At 41.2% G+C, this 16,045-nt stretch overlaps 2 protein-coding genes across 4 annotated transcripts; one reads left to right on the plus strand and one right to left on the minus strand.

The window, feature by feature from the left end:
* Positions 1–1,555: 1,555 nt before the first annotated feature.
* On the plus strand, positions 1,556–13,821 carry ldlrap1b (low density lipoprotein receptor adaptor protein 1b). Of its 2 annotated transcripts, XM_049740542.2 has the most exons (10): positions 1,556–1,804; positions 5,864–6,006; positions 6,579–6,691; positions 7,961–8,075; positions 8,408–8,480; positions 9,477–9,566; positions 10,848–10,981; positions 11,100–11,134; positions 12,354–12,385; positions 12,654–13,821. In XM_049740542.2, the coding sequence occupies exons 1-10, from the start codon at positions 1,720–1,722 to the stop codon at positions 12,698–12,700; spliced, it is 867 nt and encodes a 288-aa protein (XP_049596499.1). In that variant the 5' UTR covers positions 1,556–1,719; the 3' UTR covers positions 12,701–13,821. The 2 variants fall into 2 exon arrangements, with proteins under 2 accessions (XP_049596499.1, XP_049596498.1); XM_049740541.2 differs by lacking the exon at positions 12,354–12,385 and having other exon boundaries at positions 1,560–1,804.
* Positions 13,822–13,863: 42 nt separating this feature from the next.
* Positions 13,864–15,699, minus strand: LOC125980893 (uncharacterized). Of its 2 annotated transcripts, none has more exons than XR_011088074.1 (4): positions 15,519–15,651; positions 14,483–14,980; positions 14,326–14,416; positions 13,864–14,265 (listed from the first exon to the last, which is right to left on the minus strand). XR_011088074.1 is itself a non-coding variant. In XM_049740545.2 (4 exons), the coding sequence occupies exons 1-4, from the start codon at positions 15,574–15,576 to the stop codon at positions 14,163–14,165; spliced, it is 699 nt and encodes a 232-aa protein (XP_049596502.1). In that variant the 5' UTR covers positions 15,577–15,699; the 3' UTR covers positions 13,864–14,162. The 2 variants fall into 2 exon arrangements, 1 of the variants encoding a protein (XP_049596502.1); XM_049740545.2 differs by having other exon boundaries at positions 15,570–15,699.
* Between the last annotated feature and the right edge of the window lie 346 nt (positions 15,700–16,045).

The raw sequence follows: 16,045 nt of genomic DNA on the forward strand, positions 1-16,045 counted from the left end.
CCATTGACCTAAAAAAAAATTCCTTTTCCACATTTTCATATTATGCACACTGTGTAGAAAGCGTCATATAAACTCACCATATTTTGTCTTCCTTCATCTGATTACTTTGAACCTAATTAATCAATTACTAAAATGTCTTTAATTCTTATACTTTAAGCAGCTTCATCATCATGACAGTGCAACTTCCATCATATTGGACACTTTACTTTCATTTCTATTGTCTTTGTTGTTAATCCTACACTTTGAAAACCTGAACACTTACTATCGTTTAACAATTCCATCTTTGCTATTGTTAGTGCTGAAAAAAGCCATTGTTGTGTTTCACTGGTACTCACTGTCACCAGATTTGAAGAATAGATTGTGAGATGTTATGCAATACTAGGCTGGCTATACATCCCTGGGGACTATTAGCGCGTGTCTCTTTTGTCTGTGAGCTTGTCAGCCTCTCAGAAATCCTGTCTTGCTGGATTTTTTTTCACCCTCCACAGTGATTCCTTCTCTGATGTTAGTGGTGGGGAGTTACTAAGTGCAAATTCTTCACTAGGTTTCTGTTATTTTTCAGTCAACATGAGCCAAATGTGCTCAAATACTTGTAACACAATATGTATATATAGATCAAAGTAAAATATATATTTTTTAATTTTGGATGATTAGATTTACAGTCCAATTTTCTTTTAGTTCCTGTTAATAACATTTCATTGTCTTACCTTTACTCAAGGATGAAGGCCCTTAGTCAAAACATGCTCCTGTAAGATTCCTCCTTTATTCGTTGATCTTCTAAAGAGATTATTTCTAGAAATCACAGTCTTCCTTGATCAATCCAATTCCTCATAATGATTGACTGATAGAACTTTATTCATCCCACAGGGGGGAAATTCACTTGTCACAGCAGCACATATGAGTGCAAGAATAAAACAAGTGCCAAAATAAAAAAAAAAAGGTGGGCCAAATAATTTGGTGATTTGGAATGACATGCAGCAAATTCTGAGTGAGTCCTCACTGCATGACGTCATGATGGGAGGAGCGGACCCTCCAGTCTAAAAAACAAAACAAAAAACACCCAGCTGTGCTGATTTTTGTGCATCAGATAAATTCTAAAATATTTCCAATACCTTCTGCAATGTGCTCTTTGCTCAAGTACAAGTCATTGCGGTTTGGTGCATTAAATTATCTTTTTCTATGTAATTTTGAGATGTCCTACTTTGTGAGCGGCAGTTGAATGCACCTCAAGTTTATCCCCGATTGTGATTACAGCGGAGGCGGGGTTTTAATGAACCAGGCTTCCATGTATAAAGAATAACCACCAAAATAACTCATAAACAATTAGGTTGCCGTTGTGTCAAAAATAATATGTAATTATACAAATTATCCTATAATTAAGTATGGAAAGAATATATAGTTGGTTAAATTGTTTGAAGCAGTTTTTTTATTTAGTGGGTGAGTTTCTTTCTTAGGAAGCACCGCCCCTTCGGAACGCGAGCGTCAGCACTCCAAGCGCTCTACTCACGTTTTTCTACAAACGAGCGTCACGCATATTATCAGGTCAATTTGCATATGTAACACCGCCCAGGGGGCAGAGCATGTTGATCCACTGTCGATCGAACAATCGTGCGGAAAACAGATGAGAAAAGTTCACGAGGGCTGCTGTTTGCAAACAGGCAGGGTGTTTCGACACAGTGCACGGCTTGACGGGGGTTTGCCCCACTTTTACACTGCAACATGGACGCTTTGAAATCCGCTGGAAGGGCGATAATACGAAGCCCTAGCATCGCCAAACAATCATGGGGAGGCGGCAGGCATAAAAGTGAGTACGATGTATTTTACCCTCTGCAGGAAAAGAAGGGGCCAGCTTGTGCTAATTTGGCTACACTAAGCTAGCAGCAAATGAAGGTCTACCGGCGCGTGCCTTAAATGTCACCATTCGCCAGCCACACTTGTTGGGGCAACTTAAAAGTCAATGTGGCGGTCGCTCCGTAGAAATAAGGGCGGTATATAGAATAAAACTCAAGTTGCCAATTAAAGTCGGAAGCGTGCACATTCAACGCTCTGAACTTGACTTGGACTCTTGACAGCAGCGCTCCGTCCGCATCTCCATAATGGACACTCGGAGAGAGTAGCGCGTGTAAAATGACACTGACCCATCCTAATGTCTCACTAGTCAAGTATCGTCTAATCTTTATCCAAAACGTGAAGATGTAACAGCGGGAGTCCGGTGGTTTTGTGTGAACGAAAACCCGGTGTTGTGTGCCACGTCACGTCTGAGATTTACAACAGAGGTGTACAGGCTTGAATTAGTGGTCGTATTTTCTGGCAAAGCTCTACAATCCATTCCTAGCAACCCACTGTTGCTAGGCGATGCACTATGCAAAACAAAAATTAGTCTGTGTGAAGTCTTATTCAGTCCTAACAATAATTCTTGGCTTTGATCAGCGTGGAAAGCACTTTTGAGATGAGCACATTTTAGGGGCAGCATACATGATGTTTTGCAGGATGACAATGTGCATTGCTCCCTCCAGTGACAGGGATGTGTCCCCATCATGACCTCCCACCTCCTCATCGTGTGGGGGCGATCCTGGCATGGAGCTGTCAGTCGTGCCACACAGTGCAATCAATGCTTTGTTTCAATGATTAGAGTGATGGATGCTCCGAAGTTGGCATAAATGGCATCCAAATGCAAGTTAGAGCACCACATATGGGGTACAAATCTGCTTTGCCAATGCCTTTGGATTCCCAGAAGACCTGGAAGACAACTGAAGCGGCTAGATCAGTTTAATCCCCACCACCACTATTTTAACTGCATTTATCGACTTGTTTGAATGAAAATGAAGTCATGGATCAGAAAGAGAGCGGCAAGCACATTTGCCATAGTTAGAAATAATTAATGAAAGCTCCTTCGGCCATGTGTCCAGCCATATGGTCAGTGTGGTTTTTAGCCCTCTTTTCTCAACAATATGCTGGTCGGCAAATTTAAAAAAAACAAAACCCCAGCAGACTTTAAACAAATCCATAGATCACCCCTTTATTTGTTTAGCTTCAATGTGCCAAGTTAAACACAAGTGCAGCCATTAAAGTTGTTCCGTTTATTGCTGTGATGCTTTAAATGGAAGTGGGGGTGGGAGGATGTCTTACATGGCTTAACTGATATTGGCTGGTTTTGCTAAGCTTCACAACTAAATCTTAAAACGGGTCGCTTTGAGTCCTCACTTATTTTCAACTCTCAGTTATCATTCCCCGTGACAGACTAAACACACACAAAAAAAAAACCCTTAACTAATAACAATTACATACTAATTGTTTCTGACCTCCACTTCGATCCGCTTGTTTGCATATGAATGTATAATGGCCAACAATGCGGGACTCTTTGTGGCACAATTAAAAACTTTTCTGTTTATGCCTCCGGGTGTGTTTCTTTGTGTGAGTCGGAGGTTTCTAAATTAATCACTTGTCCTAATTTGAATGGAATAATGCTGGAATATCTTTTGCTTTGTTGGACTGAGATGGGATGATGCCATCTCAGCACAGTTTGCTAAAATGAAAAGAGAGAAATATTGTCCCTTGTCCATCACAAATCATGCCTCCCGTTCGTTTTGCTGTGCATTTTCACTTTCATGACATATTGCTGAAGTTCTCCAAGGTCTGATCACTCCTATTTAAGTGCACCCTATCTTGCCTGGATTAAAAATGTAATCAATAAATTGTAGCTCACATCTCTTCTCATCTTTTTATTCAGGCTTGCAATGTTGAGTTGATGTTCTCAATGGCGTCACGTGGGATGGCTTACCTGGTGAGCAATTGGCTTGCCAGTTTGGCTGCGACCCGTTGCTGCTGTAAGCCGCTTGAAAGCTCCACGGATTCAATAAGTAGTCAGATGACCAGAAATGTTCCATGATTTACACTGATCAAATTACAAATGTTTTTTTTCTTCATTTGTGTCTGAGTACTTCATTTACTTGAAGCGCCCCTCTCCACACCAAAACGACCTTGCTCTGTTCATTTTTTTTCCCCCTATCAAGGTATTAAAATTCCAAACTCAAGGGAGGGCTCATTTCACCCCTAATACGAAAGATATTTTTTCCTCTACGTCGTTACTTTGTTTAACTTTCATAGCGGAAAAAAAGAAGACAATTCATTCCTATCTGGCCAAACTAAATCAGAAGAAGTATATATATATATAAAAAAAAGAAACAATGTTGCAGTGCCACGCATGGGTGGGCCCCATTTCAACCCCTTACACTGAGTGCCAAGCAGGGAAGAAATGAGTACCATTGTTATGATGGTCACTGGTATGACCCGGCCGGGGGTTTGAACCCCCGACCTCCCAATCTCAGGGCGGACACTCTCCTCTCCGGCCACTGAGCTGGTGAGTGATTGTCTGAAAAAATCTAGGAAGAGTCGAAGTGCATAACCTCTAACGGAAGGATGACTCACCCATTCTTGCGCTTGTGTAATGGTTCAAAAGGAACTTGAATTTCACAACAAATGTTTTCAAGATAGCATAATAATCATGAGAATTGTATTTTCTTCCTGCACCTTCTCCTACTGCAGATGACAATTTCTTTTGCTCTGTATCAGGCCATTTGATTGGGCGTGGAGCCGCTGCCCACTCGTAAAAGAGGATCAAGCCTTTGGCAGAGCTGCAAAGAGCCCGAGCCAGTACAAGACCACCCGGCCATCTTAACCGGTCTCCAAACATGATTGCTAGAGCAAAGCTTGGTGTTTTTCCAAGTCTAGTCCCTAAACACAATCCCTACTAACCACTGAGCAAACATGACCCCCCCAATCACGTGTTTGTTCGCTTATTTCAAGGCAGCATCACGCAGGCGAGCAATGCTCACTGACCAGCCGAGCCGAGCACAGCTCCAACCAATAAGCCTTTCAAGTTTGCATGAATGCAAATGTGACCAATATGAGCATGGATTATTATCGTTCCGCATGAAGCAGCAAACATCTAAAATTAGAATCCAGCGTTTTAGTTCCAGGATGTCATGCTTTATAAAAAGCCGTTTGATCGCGCTTTAAGATACCTCCTCCGAGATGGGATCTTGTTGTCGTCAACAGTTCTTTCATGTTTGCTGGGCTCCCACTTTGTCAATAGGTTTGATCTATTCCTTCATGCAGGGATCAATGGAGTCCCCAGACTCTATTGTCAAAGTGAAATGCAGCTCTTGGAAGTTGGGGATTTTTTTGAAATATAAGCTTGGATATGTAAAACTGTAGGACTTGCTATGTTTTGATTTGATTCAATATTTTGGTTAATGGTTGTGCTAATGTGCAGGACACCTTATAGTTTAATTTTGAACGATTTGAGAATAAAATAAATGTTTTGCCTGATCACTCACTCAACTGTATGAGCCAAAATATTTTTTAATAATTATATCTGGCTGCAAATAATAATTGTGATGAGTGCGCTATGGTGTACTAGCTGCTAAGGAATCATCTGTGTTTTTATCTGTCAAAACCTTGCAACTACATTGATTCATTGAAGATGTTTAAGGAGTGGAATTGGATGATTTTATAAAGAGAGAGAGGTGGGGGTGTCACCTCGTTTTTTTTTTTTTTTTTAATTAATCTGAAAGCAATTTTCTGCATGGATTGTCACTGTTAAGATATGACCATGATCATATTGTGTGAAGAGAAAACCCAAATGGCAGCCAGCCAGTGTATTTAATGCAACTCATCTTACACAATCAGCCTTTTAAATGAAGCAGTTCGTTGATGTTTAGCCAATTATCGTTCGAGCCGCGTCTGATTCAATCAATCCATGTTTATCGTTAATGTCTGTTTTACAACGCACGTTCGGGAACCTTTTCATTTGCACAACACAAATTTACATTGCGTGATGTGTCTGTGTTTCCATTTACAGAGCTTCCGGAGAACTGGACCGACACGAGGGAGACCCTTTTGGAGGGCATGGTGTTCCAGCTCAAGTACCTGGGAGTCACGATGGTTGAGCAGCCCAAAGGAGAAGAGCTGTCTGCGGCTGCTGTCAAGAGGATAGTGGCCACTGTGAGATATCTATTGATATATATTTTGGGGAATTCTCATCCAGATGGCTGCTTGTCAATACCTCCTCTACTGACACTGATATGAAAATGGACATTGAGTATATGGCTCAGTTGGCCTCATCGTGATAGAAAAGGCTTAATGTTATTGGATCTGGCAGCTCAGGGGATAATTTAGTTAGTGCTGAGAGAATAGTGGAATCACAATGATGTATGAAGAAGAGGAAGAGGGATTGCTGCGAAACTACCACTGTTGCGACATCATTGAAGGGGATACTCAGGATCTAAAATGGGGTTAAATCGAACCTAACCTAATCTGGCAGCATTTAGCCAGAACTAGTCTTTTGCATCCGCTCTGAAGGAATTTATTAAGAGTCTGGAGTCATTTTAGTTGGCCAGCTGTCTCTGGGAATGTTAACCACTCTTCTGAGTTTTCTCTATTTGTGGGTAATGTTTCTTCTTGTGGTTGAGTGCTAATGGTGGCGCCTACTTTGTTTTGTCTGACAGCTCCTATTGTAGTCATCTGAAAAATGTGCAAAATACATTTTGTGTCTGACATTTTGTTTTGTCCTTCAGGCCAAAGCCAGTGGAAAAAAGCTCCAGAAAGTCACACTAAAAGTCTCCCCTCGTGGAATCATCCTTTACGACAGTGCCTCCAACCAGCTCATAGAAAACATTTCCATTTACAGGTCAGTTCTCCGTCCTCTGTCATGTTAATGATTCAACTGGGCAAACCTGCTTATTGAATCCTTACTGTCCTAGCTTGACTTCAGCTTGTTCGTCACATTCCTGGAGTCTACCGTCACGGGATTACTTTTTGGGTTAGAAAGAGGTGTGCCGCGCAAGTGTGTGTGTGTGGGTGCGTTTCTTTCAGCACGATAGCTCGGTCTTGCCGGGAAGCAACACAGCGACTGCATGTCTGAGCTTTCATGGAGGTGTGACTGACTGACTGACTGACATGCGCACAGTCTGTCACACCCGAGTGACGCAGACATTCTTACAATTGAAACCTTTTGCCTGCCTCAACCTGTATGACCTTAGTTGACCTCAAGCTAGTCATGCCCAAATGACTTCCCAAATTCCATTTAAATTAGTCAGCATGAGGAGAGCTAGATCTGGAATATTCCCTTTATTATTATTATTGTCATTTTATTATTATTATTATTAACAATAATAATTTTATTGTATATATATAATATTATTATTATTATTATTCCCTTAAATGAGAATCAGAAATGCTTTTTTTACACACCAGCAATGTATAGCTCAGTTTTTACAAGTCAAAATCGACCATTAATATCCACCAAGCTGCTGTGGCTGGATTTACACCGCATGGTTCAAGTGACACGATTTAAATATTTTTCTTCACGAATAGACTATTTGTAAATCCAGCCTGGGTGCAATTGACAGCAAAGCCTTCATTTTTCTCGCTGTGTGGCAGGACGTTAATGCCACAGCTTTACACGATCTATATTAAATCTGTTGGTCCTTTTCCAACATTTCACTCTAAAAAGGAGAATCAAGGCAGCCTGAGAAACATGGCTGAGGAAAGGTGAAGTACATGAAGCAATCTCCTCAACGGGATGTGAAAACATGAAGCAGTGTGCATCCACCTTGCCGTCTTGAGTTTTACTGCTTTAATATTCTCTAGGAAGTTGGGTGATCAATAAAATAAATTGATCGGACTCTTAGACACCCAATTTCCCAACGCCCTCATTGCAAACACTTGCCAGTAAATCTCATGCTGGCTCGCTGCGATTCTTGCTGCCAACTTTTTTTTTTTTTTTTTTTTCTTTTTACCCCTTACTGATTTCAAATTTGCATATCTTTAGATTCACCGCGATGACTTTGGGATCAATTTACAAATGTACACTGAGCTCCTCTGACAGCCCAGGAGGGAAAACAAACAGTGGAATAATGAATCTTCCTCCACCCTTTTAATTTTGCTTACATTTCAGAATATCCTATTGTACGGCGGATAAGATGCACGACAAAGTGTTTGCCTACATCGTCCAGAGCCAACACAACGAGGCACTCGAGTGTCACGCCTTCCTTTGCACCAAAAGAAAAGTGGTAAGCAATTAAGACATTTGATGAAAGAAAAATACAGATAGCAACCGACCTTGTTGTTTCTTTGACAACGTGCAAAAACATTCAGTCACAATTTGAAAAAAATAAATAAATGGAGGGTGAACATGAAGGGGGAGGATAGCTTGTCATCATTCCTTCCATCCCTGGAGCTTTCCACACAAGTGAGCCTCACCCTCTTCCTTCCCCTCACTAATTTAGTTCTCACCACATAGTAACTTGCTCTGTGCATTTGTCCGTTTATGATGTAATAGCTGTCGTTTGTCTTCCTTTCTTCATTTCCCTCTTTTTGTGTGTGCGTGCGCTTCCTCCAACAGGCGCAAGCAGTAACCCTAACAGTGGCACAGGCTTTCCGAGTGGCATTTGAATTCTGGCAGGCTGCCAGAGAAGGTATGCATGGTTTCCTCGACGACACGAGCAGTGTGTGACGGATGAATGGAAATGCCTCTCATCTCTCCCTGCCGCCTGCTCATGGTTTTTTTTTGCCTTTTCCTCGAACTTATCGAGCTTCATTGTTTCTTATTGATATTGCATTGCGCAATCCGGCAAAGGTGGGCAGACTAGTCTTAATGTGCCATTTGCATAGAACATTTGTGGCATTGCATATGGTACCCAATATTTATTTGCTGAAGGTTTCATAAAGCGAATGTATGTGCAGGCTATCCAAGATAATCAAAATTGCTGCGTAAGGAGCGAGCGGCTTCTTGTTCCTTTCACATAGCTCAGCAGAACATTATTGTCATTAATTGATTGCATGTCACCATGAAGGTGTAAGATTTGTTTCAGCGGCACCGCTTCTGCCTAATTTGCAAAAAATTAAATTCCCAGTAGTGTTAAAGACACGTGAATGGCGGTAGAATAGTCACAAAGCACTACTGGCAGTGGTACATGTTGTCACTAAGCTGACAAGCCAGCCATATTTGCTTTGAAAGCTCAACTACTCCACGAGCCGCTCTTTGTTTACATATTTGTAAGGAGAGCAAATTAAATGGGAAGGGAAATTATGATGACGTTGGGATAATAATGAGTTGATTGGTTGTTATTCTTGATGTGTCTCTCGGTGCCCTTCCTGCTTGTTAATGCTGCAATGACTATTGAATGAACTGGATGTGATTATTTTTTGCAGTCCACTGCCTCGTCATTCAAGCGGGTTAACTTAATTAGGCTAATCTTATCAGCCAATTGCTCCTGCTTATTTGTTCAAACATAAGCGCTTTGGAAGATGAATGAATATTATTGTACGTGTGACTGGTGGAACATTCGATTTTTTTTTTTTTTGCAAGGACAATCAGCCCCATTGTTCCAGCTTTCCTGTGTGGTTGCCCACTGGCCTTTTCTATAACTGCACTGTGTCTCTTTCGACCTTTTGTCTTGCTGCACACGCAGAAAAGGAGAAGCAAGTGAAGTCGGGTTCGGACGGCCAAGGAGTCAACGGCGCCCAGTCCGACAGCTCAACCAGCCTGAAAGAAGGAGGAGGTCAGTCATGTCACCTAACATCATGCCATCTGGAACAAATGTTGCCTTTTATTGTCCCCAGAGTTGACATGACAGCTTGGGGGCTTCATTGTAATGACAGTGAACATGGTGATATTGGCCGTGGCTTTCTTTCATTTTCAATTGTACAGTCATAGACAACAGCTGCAGTTTTGTTTACAACCCACTGGACGTTGACCTCGTTGTTTACGCCGAAGATTCTTCTCTTCATGCCTCGTGAAGAGGAAGTTATTGACATCTCATTGAGCTTGGCGTTTTTCAAGGCATCATTAGCTGTGTTTTATTTTTTTTCGAACTGAGATAAGGCATGGCCTGCACACCCGTTCACGAACGTGCCTGTGTGCCTTTCCTGTCACGTTGCTAACATCAAATATTAACTGCTCCCGTTTTCTCTGATCCATTCCATAAGGGAGGGGCCGGCTTGATGCGAGTCCAGGAGCATCTGACATGGGCTTTGTAGTCAACCTTCCAGCCAAATGGCCCCGAGCTAGAATGGGATGGCTGCAATCTGTTCTGACACTTTATTTGGGCAGAGTGGGGGCAAATGTAAGCCCATAGGAATTTTTTTTTTCTTTAAGGGCAAAAGAGGCATTCGGTGATGTGCCTGACACGGTGTCGTTGTAAAATCAATTCTCATAAATACAATCGGGATCATTCGAACATGCCTCTCTGTTTGTCTGGCCCAGATTGAGGACAGCTCAGCATTGGAACCATTACAAGGTTATATTTATGCCCCCCCCCTCCCCACTCTGCCTGATCATGCACGCAGCAGGTCACCGAGTCAGTGAGACTGGTGCCACGAAATAGGATCTGCTCCTGGCAACTTAATAACAGCCCTCTGGCGTACTCCCACTTTAACAAATTACTGATCCAATCATCAATGATACCTTCAAAAGGGGAGATTTCTGTCAATACTTTGGAAGGTCACCTTCACCTCGTATGTTGTGACTTTGAGATTGCAGCAATGGTACAATGGCTTATGTAAGTGTTCTCGGGAGACGGCGTTAGTTCCAAGAGTGCTCAAGTATTAGGCTTGACAATTATTATTGACACGCATTCATCAGCCGCCAACCGCTTTTTACATAATGCACAGATGGTAAGCCCAATGAGACACATTAGGCAGGCGCTTAATAAGAACAAGTGAACCTTAATGAATGAAGGAAGCATCAACAGGATTTTTCAACACGCTACGGTTGCATGAGCACAACAGGATGCAGCTGTATATTTAAAAATGAATACAACTGTCCTTTTTGTGTTTTGCAGAGGTAGCCACAACCAAACTTCTAGATTTGGCAGAAGGGGCCAATGTAACGTTGGTCCACTCAGGAACAATGCAAATGGATTTGGATTCCTTTACAGTGCATAATCATGCCACCGAGAACAACAACACAGTATGGGTAAGACACGCCAATGTTGTGTACTTGCAGAAAGAAGAAAAATCCTGCTTTGATTAAGAAATACAGAATGACTACATAAGATGATTTTGACATGGACTTACTTCCCTGTGTCTGTTAGGAGCTTGAGGATGGTCTGGATGAGGCATTTTCAAGGTAAATATATGAGCAATACATACCCTGAAGGTGTTAGTTTTGTTCATAGTTTGTTAGGAGGGAATTGAAGAGGGTTTTAGCAACTGCATTCCTTCTTTTTAGCTGTGAAACTACCACATTACATATTTACATAATTACATATTCTAAGGTTATTTTATTAGAAATATATATTTTTAAATATTCTGTGAATTAATTCAATTCTACAAGCAAACTGAAGACTTTAAAACCACTATTTAAATCGTGACTCCTGGTTTGCAGTTAGTTTTTTGGTTGTTGTTGTTCTACTTCCACCTAGTGGTAGGTTTTATAACTGCATTTTGTTATGTTTGAACTGCACTAAAGGTCAAATGCCCACTTCGGATCAATAATATTCTTTTGTTCGTTTGTTTTTGCCCGAGTGGTTGACATGTCCTCATTAGTTCTGAGTTTCTATATAGTCCATATATTTTTTTCCCACCTTTATGCCGCCATGATGCCTTTGTGCAAATGATTCTACTCGGGAGCAAATATTGGAATCGTCACAAATGGACGTTTTCCCAACAGTCTTGTGTTTCCTTGCTGTTGTTTATGATTGATTGAAATGGCTCCAGCAGGTATATGCCATCCATAAAGTCATCTGAGTAGAGGTGTGATTGATTGACTATTTTAGTGTGCATGCGTGAAGGTGGGATGTGTTACAGTTCATCCCAACAAGTACCCGAGGCAATTTGTGCTCTGTTATCAGATGATTATTTTTTCCTCCACACTGTAATTACACCCCAACATCATAAATCTCCACTCTCCGTTTAATGAGAATGCTCCGGGCATCAGCATTATAGAGCTATTCCATAATTGAAGGCTGCTTTAGGGCCTGCCTGGTTAATGTTATCGATTAAATAGTTGTTTTTTTGAAAGTTGTTGGTGTTGGAGTGTAGAAGAAAATTGCACTGGACTTACATGTACTAACATTTTATTCATTCCATTGCAGTATTAGGGTTGAGGGAAACTGTAGTTACCCACCTACTCCACTAGAGAGCGTAAAAGTGCATGAAATGAAAAATCTGTACTAGACTGTACTCAGATCTGATTGACCAAAAATGGTGAATTTTACGCAAAATTTTTGATTGGCTGTTCCATCCAACCCAGTGAACAATTTTAAAGATTATTTAGACACACTATTGGATATTTTTTGCTATTTGCAGTGTTACCGCTGACTTGTGATATTTGCCCCCCTTTCCAGCCGCAGTCTGGATAGCTTTGAGTCCTGCTCAGGTAAAAATGTCATTTACTGGATGGAGTGGGATCCACCTCATTGCCCCCCCTTCATAGCCGCTTGCCCGCCCACATGTTATTAGATTCATTCCAACATGCCATCAATCATTTGCACTGCTCAGAACTCGTGCAGCGAGACAAAATCGAGTCATCATATACGTTTGTAGGCATCATATTTGAATGTGCCTACAGCTCATCTTTACATCCCTCCGTTGCATTCTCAGTATGTTCTATGTGATTGTAATCTCATCCTTGTGTGTCCTCCCAGACTCGCTGAGTCTCGCACTAACCCCCAGGTCCTGGACATTGGGGTAAACCCTCAGGATTTTACCACTGATGAGTGCCTGTCCCCGGGCAAATGGGACCAGGAAGACGCAGACTTCCCAGCACAAATAGATTCGCCGGGGTTCTAATGGAAAAAGCCTCCGCCCAGATGGATCGGCAGGGGAGGGAAAAAGACGAGACCGTCGATGGGTTGGCCGCAGCCCGTCGGCTCCCCCTGATGTTCAGACTGGCAGCTCTCAGGTGCTTCTGCATCTACTCAACCAGAAGTTGACACGAGCAGGCTTTGCACTCAACAGGCCAAAGCAATATCAAATTCTGAACGCAGTTTCTTTTCTACAACAACCTGATGTAACACTATTGCATCTCCATTCACGGTATGTATTGTGCTTGTATGTTTTTTTTTTTTTAAACATCACGTTTAGGAGTTTGCGACAGCAGGTCAATGTCTAAGCGTGCTGTCATTGTTACTGTTACGGACGGAGATGTTTCAGTTTCACTCAAAGTCACCAAAAGACCAATACACACTCATTTTTGGGCAAAACTCAATTTACTACCTGTGTACATCAAGGGCAATGTGAGCTTTAAGGAAAAGTATGAATGTGTGTGTGTGTGATGACAAAAACAAATGACAATCCTATTTTTTTTTTTTCCAAATGCAAAATCTATTTTTGCACTGTGCATGTTTCCATGTGTAAAAGCACATCTTTCATGTAAGGAAATTCAAAGTCTAAATTATTTATGCTCACTCATACCTTGAATACAGTGCTTTTCTTATCCACATTATAAACACTTGTAGCGTTTAGAAAGCTGCTTAAATTGACCCTAAGAATCAACCACATAAACATGTTGGTGGAAAACCGAAGTCTTCATATTTACAATGATTTATGGAAAAAAAACATATATATTTATCTGATTATAATTCTTTTTGGCTTTATTGTTTTGTCCTTCAGTTTGCAAACCCCAGAAGCCACGTTACCTTTAAACAGCACCATTAAAAAAAAAAAAAGGATTAGAGGGAATGTATTCAAATGGTGCATTGGTTTATCTTTGGGGTTCACGCTTCAGTGTTATTTTTGTACCTCTTTGTTTCATGTACGACTTTAACTTAACAGATTTACATTAAGTCTCAATAAAGTATGTTTGCTTATGTACACTTGTAAACTCTTTTTAATATTAAATATAATATAAAAAAATATTTCAACAGAATTTTATTACGTAGTCAGCATTTAAACGACATAAAAATACGTAAATAAAATGTGCAAACAATCACAATTCCAAGTGCGACATTTTTCACAGTAAGTACAAAGTATATGTAACAAAGTTTAAGCAAGAGTAAAACAGCAAACATTAAGATGCTCAAAAACCTATGTTGCTTGTTTCCTGAACTGTAACGTAATTTCTACATCAAAAACATCTGCTAAAGCATTGAAACATTTAAACACGACATGCATTTAGTTGAAAAACAAAAGTGCTCATGTAACAAGTGCAAGCATCACAACAAATTTTCAAATCGCCTCTGCGTCCCTGAGTTCTTGCTCTTCCATTCAGCCAGGGATATTTTCCTCTCGCCTTTCCTTAAGCGTACCTTGTACATCCTGAAGGCAAATGCAGTTGTCATCCATAAATTCTACGTGCTCTAAAAATAACAACAGCACCTGCATGTGAGGTCAGAGGGATGTTGCCACGGCCTTTCCCGGGACTCGTAACCCACTTGAGCCATAAGACCTTGCATTTCACCGACGGCATCTTTAGAAAAGACATCAGCATGATTAAATCTTGCAAAAGTAACACAGCACGCTAATCTGACATTACCTTGATCTGCATTTGAAGCCTCATTGACATGTTTGTGAACCAACCGGACGTACATCCTTTTCTTTTGCTCCCAATCTTTAGAGACCATACTGGTACTGGGTATTGCAACTTCTTCTTTGTCATGATCCTGCGGGCTATCCTCCTTTCCAGACACAGATGATTCTAGAACGGGGGAACCGATATTCGACACCTCCACGTTGAAATTTAGGATTGAACTCGAGGCTGGTGGGGACGGGAGCGATGGAGTAAGGCACATGGACGAGTAACCATCATCTGTTTCATTAGGATCAGCATCTTTAGAGAGACGCCAGCGATCCTGAGAGGAATCGTCCACTCTTTGCTGTTGAGAGGCAATGTTGAGAGGCTGGAATTTAAAATGAGCCAATGGCTCGGGAAATGCGTTAGGACATCTCTCAGCAAATACTGCCTTTCCATATTTTGACAATGGTTGAAGGTGCTTGAAAGTGATGCTCTTGCTCGACATATTTTTATCCAAGTCTGTTGAATAAAAAGAAAAAAAATTACATTTCCAAATTCCACCCATACAATCAACCAACCTTGTAAATACAGTTTGTATTTGTATGCTTTCCATTTATCTTGGGACATTTTTTCAGGATCTCATTGTATTAGTCCTATAATTTCTACAATTAATTTAGCCTTAATGCTGTAAATAAATTTTTGTATTTTTACTTGCAGGATGCACCGACTTGAACGCTCGCTTTGAACAGACACTGCACTAAGGCTTGCTCTCATTGGTGATTCAATTAATGTTTATTTTTGAAAAATCATGCCTTTTTTTTTTGCGGTCTTCTCAAAAGTGACTATTAAGGAAGAACAAGTATTTTGGACCAGAACAAGTATTTTGGACCAGTTTTGGCTCCTGCATGAGAACATGACTTCCAAATACATAGTCAGTCGGGTGTTAATTGAAAAATCAAACGCGACTGGCTGGCACCGCTTTAGCTTTGCGCTAACGTCGTCGATATTAGATGGCAAACTATTTGCAAGCACACAAACTCGGCTAAGTTCAACTTACACGATGTTGACTCGCAAACGGCAAATACACAGTGTACAGGAGATAAAATACCTTGCATGCAGCGGGACACAGTTACATTAGTGTTGGCTCGTAAGTAAACGATTCGTTCTAAAGAACGAATTTCTTTCAGTGAACGAATCTTCGTTCTGTTTTCAGTTCATATGACTTCAACCAGTAGGTGTCGGTAATGCGCATTGAAGCTGGTGCCACCTCGCCGTCAAACAAATCGAAGAAGAAAATGATGTAACTTCCTGTTGACAAACGAGTTGTGAAGTGCATTTCTCGTTCACCAACGGAACGGATCTGTGAGTGAGTGATTTGCATTTCCAGTTCATCGGGAGAACGGATCAGTGAAGGAATGAATCGTGACTTTCCCGTTCGCGAACGAGTTCATGGGTGAACTGCATTCCTTCCCCCCGTGCATCAACGGATCAGTGAACGTGTTGCGTCTCCCTGGCGTGAACTATGGAAACCAGAATGTCGATTGACGATTTGCCAAGGAAAGAAAGAACCACTCACTGAAAGAC

This window comes from Syngnathus scovelli, chromosome 14 (genome assembly GCF_024217435.2).
Source record: "Syngnathus scovelli strain Florida chromosome 14, RoL_Ssco_1.2, whole genome shotgun sequence".
Classification (NCBI taxonomy): domain Eukaryota; kingdom Metazoa; phylum Chordata; class Actinopteri; order Syngnathiformes; family Syngnathidae; genus Syngnathus; species Syngnathus scovelli.